The sequence below is a fragment of the Drosophila mojavensis genome, unplaced genomic scaffold (genome assembly GCF_018153725.1).
Source record: "Drosophila mojavensis isolate 15081-1352.22 unplaced genomic scaffold, ASM1815372v1 contig_81, whole genome shotgun sequence".
In the NCBI taxonomy this organism is placed as follows: domain Eukaryota; kingdom Metazoa; phylum Arthropoda; class Insecta; order Diptera; family Drosophilidae; genus Drosophila; species Drosophila mojavensis.
Genome location: NW_025318907.1, coordinates 915,677 through 934,255, shown reverse-complemented (window position 1 = coordinate 934,255; position 18,579 = coordinate 915,677). Strand labels below are relative to the sequence as shown.

The 18,579-nt window shown below is 40.7% G+C and overlaps 4 protein-coding genes and 1 long non-coding RNA gene across 5 annotated transcripts in view; 3 read left to right on the top strand and 2 right to left on the bottom strand.

Annotated features, from left to right (window-relative positions):
- The window catches only part of LOC6580381 (low-density lipoprotein receptor-related protein 1), a 75,156-nt gene extending 74,283 nt beyond the window's left edge, over window positions 1-873 (top strand). The window contains exon 21 of the mRNA XM_002006191.4: window positions 36-873. Coding sequence (XP_002006227.2) covers window positions 36-188 — 153 coding nt within the window. The 3' untranslated portion in view covers window positions 189-873. The remainder of the gene's footprint in view (window positions 1-35) is intronic.
- Window positions 874-3,700: 2,827 nt separating this feature from the next.
- Window positions 3,701-4,266, bottom strand: LOC6580380. Its single transcript, XM_002006190.3, has one exon. The coding sequence runs from the start codon at window positions 4,139-4,141 to the stop codon at window positions 3,749-3,751; it is 393 nt and encodes a 130-aa protein (XP_002006226.1). The 5' UTR covers window positions 4,142-4,266; the 3' UTR covers window positions 3,701-3,748.
- A 667-nt stretch (window positions 4,267-4,933) lies between these two features.
- Window positions 4,934-9,541, bottom strand: LOC6580379 (protein deadpan). The gene is made up of 3 exons (XM_032730281.2): window positions 8,991-9,541; window positions 8,166-8,261; window positions 4,934-6,497 (listed from the first exon to the last, which is right to left on the bottom strand). The coding sequence occupies exons 1-3, from the start codon at window positions 9,114-9,116 to the stop codon at window positions 5,298-5,300; spliced, it is 1,422 nt and encodes a 473-aa protein (XP_032586172.1). The 5' UTR covers window positions 9,117-9,541; the 3' UTR covers window positions 4,934-5,297.
- LOC122757792 lies at window positions 6,491-7,886 on the top strand. The gene is made up of 2 exons (XR_006357948.1): window positions 6,491-6,792; window positions 7,707-7,886. It is a non-coding gene; the product is annotated as an uncharacterized LOC122757792 (long non-coding RNA).
- Window positions 9,542-15,740: 6,199 nt separating the features above from the next.
- On the top strand, window positions 15,741-18,339 carry LOC6580378 (protein peanut). The gene has a single exon (XM_002006188.4). It carries the CDS (start codon window positions 16,066-16,068, stop codon window positions 17,689-17,691), a length of 1,626 nt encoding a protein of 541 aa, XP_002006224.1. The 5' UTR covers window positions 15,741-16,065; the 3' UTR covers window positions 17,692-18,339.
- The last annotated feature ends 240 nt before the right edge of the window (window positions 18,340-18,579 follow it).

Genomic DNA, 18,579 nt, shown 5'->3' with positions numbered 1-18,579 from the left:
GCAAACAAACACTTACGCCTCATTTTTATTTGCAGGGCAACTTTGCCAATCCCGTGTACGAGTCGATGTACGCGGATGCCATAGCGGAGCCAGCGATTGCTGAGATTGCGCACAGCACGGCGCCGGATGAGAGAAAGGGTCTCTTGCAGCACACGCACGACGAGACGCACACGCCGGACATACTCTGATGATCGAGTCGAGTCAGTCATGATCAAGAGCGGTGCTAAGCACACTCACCGATTGTTGTACACTTAACACACACACACACACACACATACTCACGCACACCTTTAAATCCAAATGCAAACCGACTTGAACACGAACAATGGACTGATAGCGTAGCCATATTACGAATTTTGTAAACCTTTTTTTATTGTATACAATTTATTTCCTTTATGTTTGTTTGTGAAAGTGAGAAGGTGTAGGGGAGTTGGGAGAGCGCCGTCCATCCAAAGAGCGCTGAACCTAATTTGCAACTGTGGCATCTTCTGGCTCCTTGTTTTATGTCCTTAAGAAAAATGTCCTTATATTATAAATTTAAAATCATTTCTTATTTCTTGTTGTTTTGTTGTTGTGTAAGCGCCTTTCTCTAATTGTCGCAAAGTTTACAACAAATTCGCCTTCCTTCTATATACTGATTTAATTTAATATGAAACCCACATATTTGTGCATTTGTAAATTTTTCTAGTTCGTAGACTTAGTTAAAGAAGTTCAAGTGCAGCTATAAAAACTCAATTTTTGTAAATATTTTATATATAAAAACGAAAAAAGAAAACAAAAATGGCAGCCTAGTTAACATTTAAAACAAGCACTAAATACTTTGCCAATTAGTGAAAAATATTATTATTAAAAAAAAAAAAAAAAAAAAAAAAATTACAAATTAGCAACCAATTGTAGAAGCAAAACATGTTTTTAAAATCAAAAAACTCATGTAAAATGCATTTAAACTAATTTATTGAGCACAACAACAAAAAAATTGAAAGAAAACTAATGAAAACAATTTAAACGCACAAGCGCAATAAACGAGCAACTAGAAAAGAAAATGCAGAGAACAGACACAAGACAGAAAACATAACGAACAAATTGAATAGTTTAAATAGTTTAAGAAACATTTCAATTATCTGACTCGGCAGATATATAAACAACATATAGTATATATATTATAAAACATTATTTAGTTTGTCACGTTTTAAAACAATCGAACAAAAAACGATATCCTGTATAAAACGAAAAGAAATAAATTGATTAAATAATAATGCTCAGTCAAAAGCCAAATTTTAATCTTTACAATGTAAAAATTTAACAACTATAGAATATATCTAAAAATGATGTATGGTTAAGCTAAGTGCGAAGTGTTTACTGGAAACGTTCAATGTGCACAAAATACATTCAGAAGCAATTGTATAAACTAATAAACGGAAATACAAAATAATCGGCAAGAATTTGTTTTATATGAATGGTGGGATATATAAAATATATACATATATATGTATATCATAATAACATATAATAAATATTAACATTAATATATCATATTATATATTCCTATAATAATCTGATATATCATATACAAAATATTATTAATATTAGTATTAGTTTTAACACTAATATTGATGTAATTTGTATAGTCGGCGTCATTAATTATAAATCGCCTATTTTGAAATATACGTAATATGATGTATATTTTAGAAGAATCAATGACGTATAAATTGGCTAACTAATTTCTTAGAATATTTATTGTCCAATCCTTTGCATTTACAACTTTTGTCAATATCTACAAATGCAATCAAACTTTATATTTTTAAGTATTTTCTTATCTATAAAAATATATATTTACAAATTATTTACTCCTTTTCAACTTCCGACCAAATCTTGCCATATGGTGCGCATGCAAAGGGTTCCCTCACAAAAATCTCAGCATGAAGCGGAAGTAACTTTCAATTTTACTCGCTGCAGCCTTTTCTTTTCCCTTTTTACGCATAACAAAAAAAAGGAAAACTAGGATGGAAAATCGACAGCAATTTGTTTCCTGTAATATGCCACAAATCATACGCGTGATATTCGAATTTGTAACCACTCAGGATTTTTGTGTTCACTTCCCCCGTTTTGTTTTTTTTTTTTTTTTTTTCTATATTTCAAGTGCGCGACGCGTGGGCACTTCCGTCTCAAATTTGATAGGCGTTTACCTGAAGGACTCTATTGACCCCATGGAGCCTTGTGGTGGCTGGGAAAATATTCTCGGCAGATCGCAGAAGTGATTTCTTTGCATGTAGCTATTACGCAAAGCTGAAATCTTGCTGCTATCTCACGCATATTTGCTGTGGGTTATTGATATCTGCTCCTTTATTTCCATTTCAGATGCACTTGTTGGACGCACAGGACCCGATCACGGTTATCAGGGCCCATTCACAGCCATTTCACATTGGGTCGTGTGAAAAATGCAAGCGATTTGAATTTGCTTCGAAACAGGTAGACGGTAAAATTCATTTCATCCTTTGCTGTGGCCAAAAAGGATCGCATTCGGTATATGTTAAATGCGTTCCTCACTGTGTGTGTGTGTGTGTGTGTGTGTGTGTATGTTTGTGTGTGGGAGTGTGAGAGAATTCTTGTTAAACACTGCATGACTTTGTTGTTTGTTTGTTTGCAAGGATATCTCTATTATAATACCAATGAGATTTCTTGGGTTTACACCGAAATTAAGTGTGGGAAAAAACAATGTTTGCAACAATGTTTGCCAAGTTAATTGCAATTAAATAGATTAGAGATAGAGATGCCAAGGATATGCGAATTAGGAACTCGTTTATGGGGAGGGTATTCTGAGTATTCTGTGTGGCGCCGAGACGTTTCCAGTGCGCAAATTAAACCAGAAATTCCACAATTCCTGGACAATAGAGATAATTTCTTCCTGGATTTTTTATTTTATTCATTTTTCCGCAATATAACCAGTTTCTCAGCAACTGCGCATTTGGCATAGCAACCCACTTGGAGGCAACAATTTATGCAACTCTCTGGCCATGAGCTATGCCAAACGTATTTCAATGCCAGCATGAAAAAGATTCTCAGGCCCAGGGAAACGAAATCAAAAGTAAAAACAAAAGTGATCGACCGTAACAAAATGTACAAGAATTTCACATAGGCATGCCGACGACCACAGAGGGAGAGAGAGAGAGAGAGCGATGTAGAGAGAGAGACAGACGATCGCAGCATCAAATCACAGCAAACACATACAAAGAGAAAAAGGCTCAACAGAACAAGTGCAATGCAAACACAGGCGCAGGTCCTGCGAGCCACAAAGCAAACAGCGAGGCGAGCAGAGAGATAAAGGATCTCGAGAATCTGTGTGTGTGTGTGTGTGTGTGTGTGTGTGGTGGGAACACGACGAACAAGTGCAACGGTATTTGGAGACTGCCAAAGGATAATAGCACTAAAAGGAAATGAAAATTATGATAATTCAGTTCTGTTCGTTCTCACAGCAGATCGGGTAACAGCAGCCGACGCCGCGCTGTTATGATTGAGTGTGGGAAGGGATCGCAGGCGATCGCGGCTCGAAGGGACTGCCAAGCGAGAGTTGAGTCCGCTGTGTCGCTCGACAGCCACACGCAAGGCAGCCGCAGGACACAGGCTCCCTGTGCGGAAGCCATTACGGAAGTGTTTTAAATTGGAAAACAACAAATATAAATGAGTAGAGAGTGAAATGATGTAAATCTAATTTAAATTTATTGAACAGAAATTTTTGAATTCACTTTTACTATGACTTCTCAATGTGCTGCGTATAGCCAAAGAGTTCCTTTAGCAAATTGTAGATAATCATTTGCTTCGACACTTCCGACTCGTATTTCATATAATCCTTCAGACGATGTTGCTTGTAGAGCTGATCGAGCAGCTCGTACAGCTCTAGTTCCAGAGCGCGCAGCGATATTTCCAACTCGGGCGTATGCGTGCCGGAAAGCAGAGCTTGTATATAGATATTACTTATCTTATCCATGGCCACATCCAGGGAGTTGAGAATGGGATCAGCTGAGTTGTGTGCGAGAGCAGCGGGTCCAGCGAGCTTGGGTGAGGCGCGATACTGAGCCTGAGCCGGTGCTAGGCATAGTAAGCCGAACAACCCGAGTTGAGCTAAGACTAATTTCACCAGCATGGTGATCGCGAGTGAGTTTTCAACTTAAAACTTTATCGAAGATCGAGGCACGCCTGAGGATCACTGCGTGCTCTGCTGCAATAACTTTTGTGCGAACTTGTGAAAGTGTGATGCCGGTAAAATCAAACCAGATCTGCTTATATAGAGAGCGAGCAGCTCTATCAATTCATTGAATCATTGCAAAAATGAACGCGAAGGTCAGTTCCGTAAAATAGATTTTATTATCAGCGGAAGCTTGTGCAAGTATTAGCTTCCGTTCAGCTTGGTTCAAATGCAAATGGGTCAAGGTTAAATGGGGTACTGAAAATTTATAAAAATAATAATAATAGGAATATATTAATTATACATTAAAATTTGGTAAAATTAAAAATTGTTAATCAAATACTTTATAATAAATATACTTTATATAAATATATATATATATATTTTTTACAAATATATATTATAAAATATTTAACTTTTTTAATTTAAAAAATTTTAATTTATGTTTGATATATTTTTATTATTGTAGTAAATCCGTAATAAAAACATTTTCTGTTTAGCTTTTTTGAAGCATTTTGGTTTCAGTTTTTATTTGTTAAAATAAAAGTTTTATAATAAATAAAGAAATAAAATGTATAAAGTTTTTTTTTATTTTAACTTTTCATGTTTATTTGTTCACTCATTCAAACTTCATAAAGTTTATGCTAAAATTATAATATTAATAACCTCTACGTAACTAGGCGGAAAACATGAAAGACTTGAGGCTAAGATCTACATAACTTAGTGAAAAATGCTGACAATTGTTTGTAGTTTGATAAAGAATATTTAATACTAAACAAGAAATATGCCAAGTTGCTAAAATACATAATAATTATATTAATAATAATAATAAGCATAATAATAATATTAATAATAAAATACAAATACAAATACAAAAAAATTACACAAAATATACACGCTTTAAAAAATCACAGCTGAACTTAAAATTGAAATAATCGAAAATCGAAACGTGAAAACTGGAAAAACTTAACTGAAAACTCGAATACATCAATGAAAATTGCAATGGAAATAAATTAACAAGAGAGACAAGAGCAAGAGTAAACATGGGAGAGTGAGAGAGATAAACTTAACATAAGACATAGACAATAATATTTCGGGAACAGCCCCTGCTGCGTCACCAGGGCCGCCAGGCGGAGCTGGACTTCTCGCTGGCTGCGGCCAGGAATTTCTTAGACGATGGTTCGTCCGACAACGAACAATCGCTAGAATCGGCCTGCTCCCGCTCCGGTTCCACCTCGCGCTCCCGCTCCCGCTTCATGCTGCCCGTCTCCTGGCCACTGGTGGAGCTGACTTGCTGCTGCTGCAGCCGAGAGCTGTTGTTGTTGTTGCACAGGGAGCCGCTGGTGTCGTGGCTGGCGGCGCTCAGATTCAGTGAGCCGCTGCTGTTGAACGAGGTTTCGGCGCTGGTGGGCGGCGGCGTGGAGAAGACGCCGGCAAAGCTGTGCTGCTTGGCCAGCAGGAGCTCCGCCTGGGCAGCACTCGCTGGGGAGGCAGCGCGCGACTCGTCGCCGTGGCTCTGACTGGAGATGGACGAGATGGGGCTGAGTGGTGGACTGCTGGCGGTATTCTTGGCTGCGCCGCTCACAACTGCAGCTCCTGCTCCGACTCCTGCTACAGCTGCCTGTAGCTGGGTCTGGACAGGCGCTGCGGGCTTGTTGAACGCGCTCAGCCTGAAGCTCTGGGCGTAGTCGTTGAGATGCGTGGGATTGGCAATGCTGGCTAGCGCTGCGCTGGCGGCATTCACAGCTGCTCCCGGTGGCCAGACGAAGGGCGCCGGCGCTGGAGCCGTAGTCCCGGCTGTCGCTGTATTCGGCATGATCAGCGCAAACTCGCCCGACGGCAGGCGCGAGGGTATCAGATGAAGGCCGCCCATCTGGATGGCCGGAGCTGCCGGCGTGATGCCGTCGCGGCTGCTGTTGCTGCCGCTGTTGTTGTTGTTCAGGTCCTGGGGCAGCGGCGGGAAGAGAGGCGCCGCCGCCGCAGCAGCAGCCGTAGCACCCGGAAACATGGTCGGCGGTAGTTGGCCTCGATAGCCGCTGTTGAAGTTGCTCATGGAGCCAATCTGCTCCAGGCTGTTGGCGCAGTTGTTGAGATGGGCGCTCAGGCGCTGGCGTACGCCCGGCTCGACGCCCTCCATCTGGCTGACATAGCGATTCACCTCCTCGGCGCACTCGACGAAGCCCGTCTTGAACTTGTGCACCACGCCCGGATCCGTCTGGATGGCCATGTTCAGCTGCTGGCGCTGCACCGACTGCAAATGCTTCACTGTCATCTCGAGTATGTCGGCCTTCTCCAGCTTGGTATGTCGCGCCGGCTAAAAATGGTCAGGAAGGAACAGAACAGAACAGAACAGATAATGATGAGCTTCATGTCGTTCGCAGTGGTTGGTTGGGTGTCGTTTTGGGGCTACACTCGAGACTGAGACGCTGAGACGCGCTAAAAGTGGGGATAACAACAACTCTAAAGCAGAAGCCGCCCGGCTAATTGTTTTCGTGCATTGACCAGGACCAGCGGCAGAGTCAGAGCCAGAGCCAGAGCCAGAGGCTGGCCGAGACCCTCGGACACAAGGCCCTATAGCAAGTTCAATGCATGGGAAACAAGTGAAACACGTAAGCTGGCAGCCGAATGGCAGCCATGCACTCCAAATACCCTGTACTCCAAGTAAACATGATCTAATCTATAGCTGATACCAATTTAGAAAAAATTGCATAAAGCCAATATGCTCACAGCTTTAAATACTACTTGAGTTGTAGAAGAAGATGAAAGTTAAAGTTAAGGTAAAGAATTATAAATGCTTGTAGCTTAAACTTTCATCTTCTTCCACAGCGCATCTACCCCTTTGGCTGTCCGTCTACAGCTACAGGGCATTAAAAGTGAATGATGCAGACGCTCAAGCACGTTTCTTGCCTCATATGTCCAACTATTTGTAATCTACCTCTGTTGCTGTTCTACACTCCACTCCAGCGAATATCACACGCCCCAAAGCCGCGCGACGCTTAAGCTTGACGAGAGGGCGACAGGGCGAGAGCGAGAGAGGGCAGCGCGAGTGAGGCAGACAGGTACACGTGAAGAGAGTGGCCGCAATCTGTTTGGCACTTCTTCTGTCTTCGTTCGTTTATGCTGCCTCGGCTTCTGCTTCAACTTCGGCTTCTGCTTCTGCTGCTGTCGCTGTCGCTGCCCGCTGGCTGCATATTTTGCAAAAGTTTCCCACGCAGGTCGCCCGCTTCGCTGAGCTGCCCTCTCCTCCCCCCTACTACTACCTCTTGCCATTTACCACTGCTGCCGTGCGCCGTCTTCTTGTCATGTCTGCATCTTTTGTTTACTTTTGCTTTTTCTTCAATGTCTTTCTTATTTGATTTTTGGTCGTTGCCTGCAGAATTCTGCTACACTGGCGTCGGCGTTGGCGTCAGCATCGACATCAGCGTCGGCGTCGGCGTCTTCGCTTAGCTTCTATCTCATATTTTTTGTATGCGATTCTTCGTTGTTTTATATTTTTTACTTTTTTTGTGTGTCTTTCTCACAGCAGGATCCGCCGTTGGCTCCTGTGGAAACAGGTTTACAGTCTCGCTGTCTGAGATTTCTGCGTAATTTCTCGACTTGTTAACACTTTTGGTCTGACTGACTCGCCATCATCGGCAGCGTCATCGTCGGCGCTCTCTTGTAATGATCATCAATAAAATTTAATACTCAATTAAACTGTTGACTCGATTCGTTCGTTTTTTTTGTTGTTGTTGTCTTTTTTGTGTTTTGTTTTATGTCTGCGCGTCTGTGCGTCTGTCTGTTGTAGGAGTCTTGTATCCTTTTGTACTTTTGCCGACGCCAGACACTTGAAATTTTCGAGTTTCTGATATTTATGGGTTTTATGACACCATTTATAAGGAAAGTGCACCAATCTCGAGCATAGTTTCTAAATCAGTAAGTTTCGCCCCATATTTGGATTTTTATATTTTTTCTTTTTATGTGATTTCCCAAGGATACTTACGTCTTTCTTCATTGCCTCCAGGATCAGCGATTTGAGCTCGTTCAAGCAGTGATTGATGCGAGCGCGCCGCCGTTTTTCCATAATGGGTTTATTTGTCTGCAAAAGAAATGAGTATAAAGTTATTAAATATTGTGCGAAGTTAAGGTAATATAATATAATTTAATTATTCAAAGTAATTTAAATTAAAGAATTAAACAGATTTCTTGAAAATGATTAATTATTTTAACACAAAATACAATTTTTATATACAAATTCATATTTTAAAAATTTAAATTTAATGTAAAAAAAATATATAAAATTTTGAAATTGAACCAAAAAAAAAAAAAAAATATAATTTTAAAATATAAAGGTCGTTATTTTAAATATACATATTAGAAAATGTAAACACATAAATTGTAATACATATTTACTAATTATTTAAAATTTCAAAATCATTATTTTAAATATATTTATAAAATGTAAACATATAAATTTTACATTTATTTATATATAATTTTTAAAGTTTAATGTATTAATATTATTTGTAAAATATTTTAAAAATTGAAAAAACATATTTTTAATAAGTATATAATAAATTATTTTAAACCATAAAATGCATAAAATGCATTACATTATTAAAAGGGTTGACAATTAAAAAAAAAAATTTTTAATACATTACAAAAATGTATTCTAAGCTCAAGATTTTAAAATCAGCATACAAAAGACTAAAATTTGTACAACGAATAATAGAAAACTCTCTACACATTCAACAACTTTGAAACTATCTCTGATCTATGCAGATTTTTAGAGTCCTATGAAATTGTTATCAGCCCAATTGAAACTCACTTTTCTCAGCTCCGCCTTGGAGAGGCCATTGGGATTGGACATGCGCCCATTGCTGCCAAAGCTGTCGCTGTAGCCATTGGAGCAGTCGAAGTCGTCGTCAGAGTTAAGATCGTTTTTGTAATCCATTTCTGTTTAGTTGATAATCCAAGGGAATATTGCTGCGAGTATTTAATCCAAGTGTTTGTGTCGAAGTAAACGAACGTACACACACACACACACAACCCAAATGAATCACAACATAAAAACTTTGGTTGAAGTACGAATTGAAGTGTCAACAAATTATTGCACGTACTTTTCTTTTATTAAAATTATTATTGTAGTGTCCGAACCGATAAAAACTTAACAAATTTTACGCGTTCTGCTTTAGTTCATTGGTGAGAGTTCACAGAGTTCTGTTTTGTTTTGTTATTTTTCTTGTAGCTGCGTTTCAGGACGAGCGGCAGACAACCGCGCACACGGAACGCCAAAAGGATACTGATCCTCGTCGGAGCTGGCGCGTTGACTAAAAACGATGCGCGACGACGGCAAAACGAGTCCGAGGCGACTCGTTTACCTGAGCAGCGACAGCGACGGCAACAGCGACAGCGACAGCGCAGGCGCAGGTAGCCATGAGAGCGCCCGTTCGTTCGCTCAGCAGCGCATTTGGGGTAGTTATGCACACACGCAGCCAGACGAGAAATTCCAGCGCAGACGAAACGCGCTCAAACGCAAAGCGACTCAAAGTGAGTGAGTCAATTCACACGCACACGCTCATACACTCGAGCGTATGTGTATGTGTGTGTGTGTGTGTGCATTGACTTTATCACTCAAAAGAGTTGTCGAATGCATTGAAGTCTGCAAAGAAAACGAGCACAATATGAAAATGTATTAAATCGAAGGCATTAATACTTAGCGATTAATTCTAAGTTAGTTTTTATTTTATATTAGCTAAATAAATAAAAAATAAATGCAAACTTATTGGAATTAAATCTATTATTGTGAACAAAAAATTATAAAAATATAGTTTAAAATAAATAAATATTATAATTCAACTCAAGTAAAATATTAATAATAATTATAATAATTCTATTCAATTAAAAATTAAATACAGTATTTTTTAATTATGTACAAATTTAATTTAAATAAATGAAGAATGCAACAACATAATATTTGGCATGCCAAATAAAGTTAGTAAATTATAAATGCTTATTCTAAATATTTTATAGATTTTTGACATATTTTTCTTCAATGTTGACTACACGCAGATATACATATTTCTCAGCTATAAATGTCAGCTGTCTCAAGGACAAGGCAGTTTTCCTTGTATGCAGTATCCAGGTACGCTGGCGAATTAATTTTCGCTAGCCACCCCTTAATCAGGGCTGATCATGAGGCGCAATTCATTAAAAATTCCTTCAGAATGTCTTGTCTTGCGCCTGGCTGGGCCGGCAGGCAGCTGTCTTAACACACTTCGGGCAGCATCGCAACCCCCCTGAAGACGGTTGGCCGAATGTCTTCAGGGGGTTGCGATTTTTGTGGCCTGGTCACGGGTCAATCATTAGTCGTTCCTACGAAGCTTACCTGATATCAGTCACTCGGTTTTATGATAAATGCATGCGCATGCAACAAACACTCCAAAAAAGCCGTCAAGGGCTCAAGGATTTTTATTGCTTTACAATGTTGGCTGGATTAGGACACAATGCAGTGCAAGAAAATTGTCAATAACCCGCTTTTTGGGCCATGCGCCAGCTGACGACAGCTGGCCGAGCGAGCGCTCGGTTAGCCAGACTTTAAAGCACCTACCATAAAAGCTATTGCGCCGCCTGGCAACCCTGATTGTGCAAATCAAGCACTCCGACTGCACTCAGCTGGCGCACTGGCCAATGCTCGAGTGCAAATCCCTTCGTCCGAGTCGTAAAAGGGGCCAGAGTTTCGCAAATTGAATAAACAGCGCCGCTGTTGCCTATGATATCTAGCTAAATCATGTATGAATATGTATGTATACATATGCAAATATATGCACACATTTATTATTATTATTATTACTATATTAGTGTTGTGGTTAAGCCCAGAGTGCCGAAGAGTGCGACGGCTGCTGCTGTAACAACCCCCTGGATTCACTAATCGGTGCTCTAAACGATCTGTTGCGATCTGCTCTTGCTTCATAAGCAGTGCAAAGTTTTTGGCTAACTTTTTCCCACGAGAAAACTCAATAAAAGTCATGAGCTGGCAGAATTGATGAAAGAGCAGAGAAACGAAACAGACGAGACTCATCACACATATGGGCGTCAGTGGCAGTGGCAGTCGGACTCATACATGTGGCTGAATGTGGATCATTTCGTCTGGTCAGAGCCAAACGTGACGATCGCCTCAATCACACACACACACACACACACACACGCAGTCTGTTGTCCAGGCTTGAGAAAATGTATAACGTCGTCGACTGAAATTCTATAACAAAAAATCAAAGTTCAATATCAGCCCCAAATCGCAAAAGCCAACGTCTGAGTTACTTTGGCTTCCATTCGCCAGTTCGATCTGGGGATCAAGGTAAATGCCGTTTAGTGTGGCACGATCGCTGAGATCGGTAGCCGTCGACGTCTGTCTGTACTGGGGCTTCCTTGTGCCTTATTTTTAGTTGCGTTTTGGCTTTCGTTTTTATGCCCCAACGCACGATTTACACATTAAAACACTTTAATTTTTATTGTATCGAGCGATTGCTTCCCTTTTTTTTCTCTCCCTCTCATCTCTCCTTAATCAATCCGGCAGCAAGGTAGCAGCGGCATATGTGAGACCTTTTGCAACCTCAAATTAGTGCCTGCGGTTAGATGCACATATATATTTTTAGCTGAGAGAGTTCTTTACTTTTTCTCTGTGGGAACTTCACTTATTATGGGGTGTGCGACACCCACACTCACTCCCCAAACTCCGCACCATACATATACTATAATGAGCATGAAAAATATGAAACAGTAGCAAATGTGTCGAGTGCCATGGGGGGAGGAGCGGAGCCTCTGCTAAGATGCTAAGATATATGTTGATTTAAATGAATTTTTTGTTGATTTTTATGGCGCCTTGTTGCAGCTCAGGGAGAAACCTGAGTGAAGTGTGCGTCGGCTGTGGCATTAGAAGCCGTGACAGGCGTGGAGTTCCAAATCTCCCTTGAATATTATTTTTATGAATTTGATAAATGGCCAGCGCTAGCTAGTCCAATAACTGGAAACTTTTGTGACAGATGCGGGCAGCAGCAAAGGAAATCGAAAGATGCTGCTGGGAGTACCTGGGAAACGTTTACAGATCGATTAAAAATAAGTTCCCATGGGGTACTAAGATTTTGTAAGCAGTAAAAGTTGAAATATTACAGAAATCTATTTTAATGATAAATCTATATTTTTTGAATATTACAATGAATGTTTAGGTCTTCATATAAGGTTAAGTTGAAGTCTATTTTATTTGACTAAACACAAATCACTTTTAAGATCAGGACAAAATGATGTAAATTAAATGAGAAATGTTCTAGATTCATATAAATTAATTCAGATTATTTCAAGAGGTTGAACGTTTAATCAGAACCAAATTTATATTCTTGAAAGTGGGATGATTATTGTATTGAATTAAAATTTAAAAATTTTAGAATTATTAAGATAAGATTAAAAAAGGTCGCTTAGATATTGTATTCATTTATTTATTTTGTTAATAAACATAGGACAAATTTTTTTGCCCACGATCTAATATGATTAGAAAATATTTCTAAATTATTTTACAATACATTTATATATAAAACATACTATATAAAACACTATGCGTTTCTAGATTAATATTCAAATCATTTTAAATCTCTAAAACAATTATAAAGTATATATAAAAGATGAAGATCTGTACAGTTTGTACTATAAAAGATAAAGAGATCTGTAAAGTTTGCTATTCCTCCATCCGGCCCAAAGATTTGCCCTAAAACCGTCTCAGACTACAAGAAAAATGTTGCCAACTCTTAGCTGCAATAATTTCAATTCCATGTACTGAAAAATAGTGTCAAGATCTCTGAGATTTATTTGGGGGGGTTGGTTTACTATTGTAACGGCTATCCGGAGCCATTGGTCAGCTGCTCTGATGATGTGAAATGTCAAAGGCATTGAGTCTCGTGCCATTTGCCGAAAGTTGGCACAGCTGCTGTTTGGCTAGGCGAACAACAATAGCCGAGGATTGGGTCCGGAGCTGGGCTAACAGAACGGCGCTAAGACCTCAACTGACTTTCAAGGTAGATGCGTCGTTAATTGTTGCCTTTGGCTGGGCTGGCGTCTTACATAATCACGAAAGATGCGCGCCTAAGCGACAAAACAAATGGATTTGTATGAAGCGTGCCTGATACGAGGCAGCTGCCAAGGGGAAGATCAAGAAGCTGTGTGTTGAAGGGTTGCCCGAGATGCTGAGTGTGCGAGTGTGTGTGTTTGTGTGTGTGTGTGGAGGGGATTACCTGCAGTGTAAGATTTGCGGTTAGAACAAACAGCAAATGCCTGAGCCAGGGGATCACGCAAATCAACATTGAAAATGTGGTTTTGCTCAACTAAATTTAGTTTCCGATTTCACTTTTATTTAACTCAAGTGATTCATTTCATTAATAGAACTAGAAAGTGTTTTATTATGATTCAAGTTTAAGTTGAAAATTGTTTAATTTCAATTGAGATTTCTCATGATTTTTGTTTAGATGACAAACTGCCTGACGTATATTAAAGTTTTAGTCATAGATTCACATCCATTCAAATAGCCTCTTATATACTATGGTATATAACGACTTAGCTCATCATTTATGACGAAATTCCCTGGCGAATCTCTATGAAAGCAGGTTTTATAAATAGAGATCTCGACTCTTCAAACTCAGACCACAATTGTCTGCCTGGAGAATAGATTTGCCAAGAATGAATTCTTGCAAAAGTCTTTTCTTTTTATTAAAAGTGAAATCCAACTAAAAATTCAAAAATATCAATCAAATGGACAGTATATATTAACCTAGTTCATCATTATCTATGCAGCGAGCTTATGAATAGTTTTGTTGAGGAATCTATGAAAGCAAGTTTTATTAATAGAGATCTCGACTCTTCAATGTTAGATCTCAATTGTCTGCCTGGAGAATAATTTGCCAAGAGTGAATTCTTGCAACGGTATTTTTTGTATTAAAAGTGAAATTCCACAAAACCTTTATAAATATCTAAATCGACTCTATCAGTATTACAATAAACTAGACTGTACCAAGGTACAGTCAAATCTCGCGTGTGCGAGAATCAAGCACAACTGCTACGAGTCATATCAATTCATAAATATAATAATTCCGACGCAGAGGCTAAAATTAAACTCAAGTTGAGATGTGAGAAAAAAACTTTCTCACGATCACCTTTTGGGTAGACGCGTAAAAATCCACGTGCAAAAGGGGGAAGGAACTACCACCGCCACCACCACCAGCAACAACAACAGCAGCAGCAACTGGCGACAACTGCGGAAGGAAGCTAGCATAGCCACGCAGGCGGAGTAGGACGCAGGACATATGTATGTATGTACGTGCATCGATATGTCATGGTGGTGGTTGCCAGTTGGTGAGGACGGCCCCCTCGCCGATCCTAGCGACTGCATGAGAATTTAAATTACAAACAAACAGCACAATCGTCAGCCATTGTTTGTGTGTGTGTATCGGCATGTAGGGACCATTGGCCGAGAGAAGGCGGCGCAGGATAACAGATGATGGTGTGGGAACCTCAGCGAGGACACAGTCGAGCATGAAGCAGCCGTGCTTGAGCTGGGGTGGGCAATTACCGAGTTCGACTCTAGGTTAACTACACGCTAATGTGCCACATTCCCACATTCGTTTGCCGCTGTCGTAGCGTCTCCTATATGACAGAGTGACTAAATAATTTTTGAAAATTAAGTTGATGCGAGTGCCCACACGCCCGCCACACATGTGTGTAGCGCAGCAATATGACAACGCTGCTTACTAATACACAAACACGCACAGAAGCTATTCCATTGACTCAGCTTCTCTCAGAGCGGCGTTCGCTCTCTTTCCAACAACGCTCTTACTGTCGGCGATCACGCTCATGCGCAACAACAGCGTCTTGCAAAACGAAAGAAACAAAAAGTAAAAGCGTTGGTTTACAAAATGGAATTGTTTCTGTAAGGCTGCATTATAAAACTGAAATAACTGAAGCGCATGTACACATTTATACACATACAGCATATGTGTCTTCAGCTATTTTTACCCGCACACACAACAAAATGATAAGAATATTTTGTTGTGCATTGATAAATTTGAGACGGGCAGCAGCGACGTCGGCAGCATTGTCAGCAGCAATATTTGGAGGCAGCTGCACTCGGCTAAGCCTACAGAGAGTGTCATTATTTTTACGCTGGCAATGCTGTGAGAGAGCGCGCTCTACCATAAGCGCTGCCAACGTGGGCACTACTTCGAAATGTTAATTTGTTTGCAAGAAATTTATGAAAATTATTATCAAACTGAACATATAAATAGTATTTATTATATTATTTAATTTTGTTGTAGTGCGTAAGGGTATAAAATGGGAAATTCAATGTTTTTTACCTGATTTTCACTGCTGACACACTTTTGCTTGAGTCGTGTTGGCAGCACCAACTAGCCTGCAGCGTGCCATATGCTTGTGTGTTTGTGTATTACTCATGCGCTGAGCCCTTGTGTGTGCCATATGAATGTGTGCGTTGCTCTTTCGTCTCTTTCATGCTTGTGGGCAGCAAGCGCTCTCGCTGCAACAGCAGTCGCTTGTTTTTCGCTCACTCAATAGCACGGCCATAGCGCGTTGCTGGCGTACTTATTATTTTTTTGCGAAGAAGAGGAAGAGTAGAAGCAGCAGCAGAAGTAGAAGCAGCAGTGCAAAAGTTTTGTTGACACCGAAAGAAAAAGGAAAAAGGAAAAAAAAAAAACCCTTAAACAGACTGAGCAAAAGCAAAAAACTAGGCGTGACGATACAAAAGCGTGCAAAGTTAAAGCCCACAGTGTGTTTCGGAGACGAAAGTGAAATTCGCAAGGCGAAGCAACGCTCTGATAAACTAAATAAAAAGACAAAAACAAAAACAAATGAATAGTCCTCGCACAAACGGCGCCATCTCAGCGCTGCCCAGCACCTTGGCACAATTGGCGTTGCGCGACAAGCAGCAAGCGGCGTCGGCGTCAGCGTCGGCATCGGCATCAAATGGCAGCGACTCCTCGATAGCAACGCAGCGTCCACAGACGCAGCCGCCCAGTGTGCCATCAGCGACAGCAGCGGCAGTCACCAAACTGCAATTGGCAGAGGCGGCGGCAGCGTCGGCCAGTGTGACCAGCTCAAATGGTGACTCGAACAAGCTGACGCACGACCTGCAGGAGAAGGAAGCACAGCAACAGCAGCAATTGAAGCCACAGAAACCTCCGTTGCCCGTGCGCCAGAAGCCCATGGAAATCGCCGGCTACGTGGGCTTCGCCAACCTGCCCAATCAGGTGTACCGCAAGGCGGTCAAGCGAGGCTTCGAGTTCACACTGATGGTGGTGGGCGCCAGTGGGCTGGGCAAGTCGACGCTCATCAATTCCATGTTCCTGTCGGACATCTACAACACGGAACAGTATCCGGGCCCCTCGCTGCGCAAGAAGAAGACCGTTGCCGTGGAGGCCACCAAGGTAATGCTCAAGGAGAACGGCGTCAATCTCACCCTGACCGTAGTCGATACGCCGGGCTTCGGCGATGCGGTAGACAACAGCAACTGCTGGGTACCCATACTGGAGTATGTGGACAGCAAATACGAGGAATACTTGACGGCCGAGTCGCGTGTCTATCGCAAGACCATCTCTGATAATCGAGTGCATTGCTGTCTGTATTTCATAGCGCCATCGGGTCACGGTCTGCTGCCATTGGACATTGCCTGCATGCAGAGTCTGTCCGACAAGGTGAATCTGGTGCCGGTGATTGCCAAGGCGGACACCATGACGCCCGACGAGGTGCATCTGTTCAAGAAGCAGATACTGAACGAGATTGCTCAGCATAAGATTAAGATCTATGATTTTCCCGCCACGCTCGAGGATGCCGCCGAGGAGACAAAGGCCACACAGAGTCTGCGCAGCCGTGTTCCATTCGCGGTGGTCGGCGCCAACAGCATCATCGAGGTGGATGGCAAGAAGGTGCGGGGTCGTCGCTACCCTTGGGGTCTGGTGGAAGTGGAGAACTTGACGCACTGCGATTTTATTGCATTAAGGAATATGGTAATACGCACACATCTGCAGGATCTCAAGGATGTGACGAACAACGTTCACTATGAGAACTATCGATGTCGCAAACTCTCCGAGCTGGGACTTGTCGACGGCAAGGCGCGCCTCTCGAACAAGAATCCGCTCACCCAGATGGAGGAGGAGAAGCGCGAGCACGAACAGAAGATGAAGAAAATGGAGGCCGAAATGGAGCAGGTCTTTGATATGAAGGTCAAGGAGAAAATGCAGAAGCTCAAGGACTCCGAACTGGAGATGGCGCGTCGGCATGAGGAGCGCAAAAAGGCGCTCGAGCTGCAGATCCACGAGCTGGACGAGAAGCGACGCGAGTTCGAGCGCGAGAAGAAGGAGTGGGAGGATGTGAATCATGTGACGCTGGAGGAGCTCAAGCGACGAAGCCTCGGCGCCAACAGCAGCTCCGACAATGTGGATGCCAAGAAGGAAAAGAAGAAGAAGGGTTTGTTCTAAGTCAAGCAGCGCTAGTTTATAGTCCGGCGAAATATCCTCCTACTTAACAAAAAGCAAAACCGAAAAATAAGAAATTGATTGATTATTATACTACACTTTAAGGCCTCAAAAATCTCGAGAACAAAATACCATATAACGAATTATAAATAGCGGTACATACCAATACTATAAACAGTGCATATACATATATATATTTATATATATATATACTATATACCAATGTATCAAACAGGTCTCATCTATCGGTTCCATCTTTCCCATTCAATAGACTTTCGTTTGATGTGAAAATCCGCGAATTCGAACCATCACTTTATTCTCATATATATACATATATATGTGTATATACATATATGTCTAGGTATTACTTGGCTTTCGCACAGCAATCGCGCATTTGTTTTTTAGATGCATACATATTTAACAGTTATTATTATTGCAGTATTTTTACCAAAATATATAAACGAAATCAAAACACAAAAAAACAAAAAAAAAAAGGGAAAATACTAATGAAAAAGAAGCGCATTAAGAACTTGACGTAACATTTTGACTAGCCTAAATGAATTGAAAGAAAACCTAAATTGTATTTACAAAATACTTAAATATCGCTTAAATAAAATAATAATTAATACAAAAAAAAAAAAACAAAATTAACATACAGATAAACGATATATCCTAAGAAAAGGAACAACAATTAATATCAGCTATATCGTATGTAATGTGTATCGTAATAATGTGTATTCTATTTCCTATTATACACCAGAAGTCATAATAACACAAAGCAGCAAAACACAGACACACACACGCAGCAACACCAACAACAACAACAACAACAAAAATATACTCTTGCATTTTACAAAATAAAGTCTTCTTTTTAGTTTAACTACATAAAAA

Bases quoted from the DNA above. Each gene is read 5' to 3' on its own strand.
- LOC6580379 (XM_032730281.2), bottom strand. From the start codon at position 9,116: ATGGATTACAAAAACGATCTTAACTCTGACGACGACTTCGACTGCTCC. The intron at 8,262-8,990 runs GTGAGTTTCAAT...TTTCTTTTGCAG, and splicing joins CCAAGGCGGAGCTGAGAAAA to ACAAATAAACCCATTATGGA. The intron at 6,498-8,165 runs GTAAGTATCCTT...GACCATTTTTAG, and splicing joins TGGAGGCAATGAAGAAAGAC to CCGGCGCGACATACCAAGCT.
- LOC6580380 (XM_002006190.3), bottom strand. From the start codon at position 4,141: ATGCTGGTGAAATTAGTCTTAGCTCAACTCGGGTTGTTCGGCTTACTA.
- LOC6580378 (XM_002006188.4), top strand. From the start codon at position 16,066: ATGAATAGTCCTCGCACAAACGGCGCCATCTCAGCGCTGCCCAGCACC.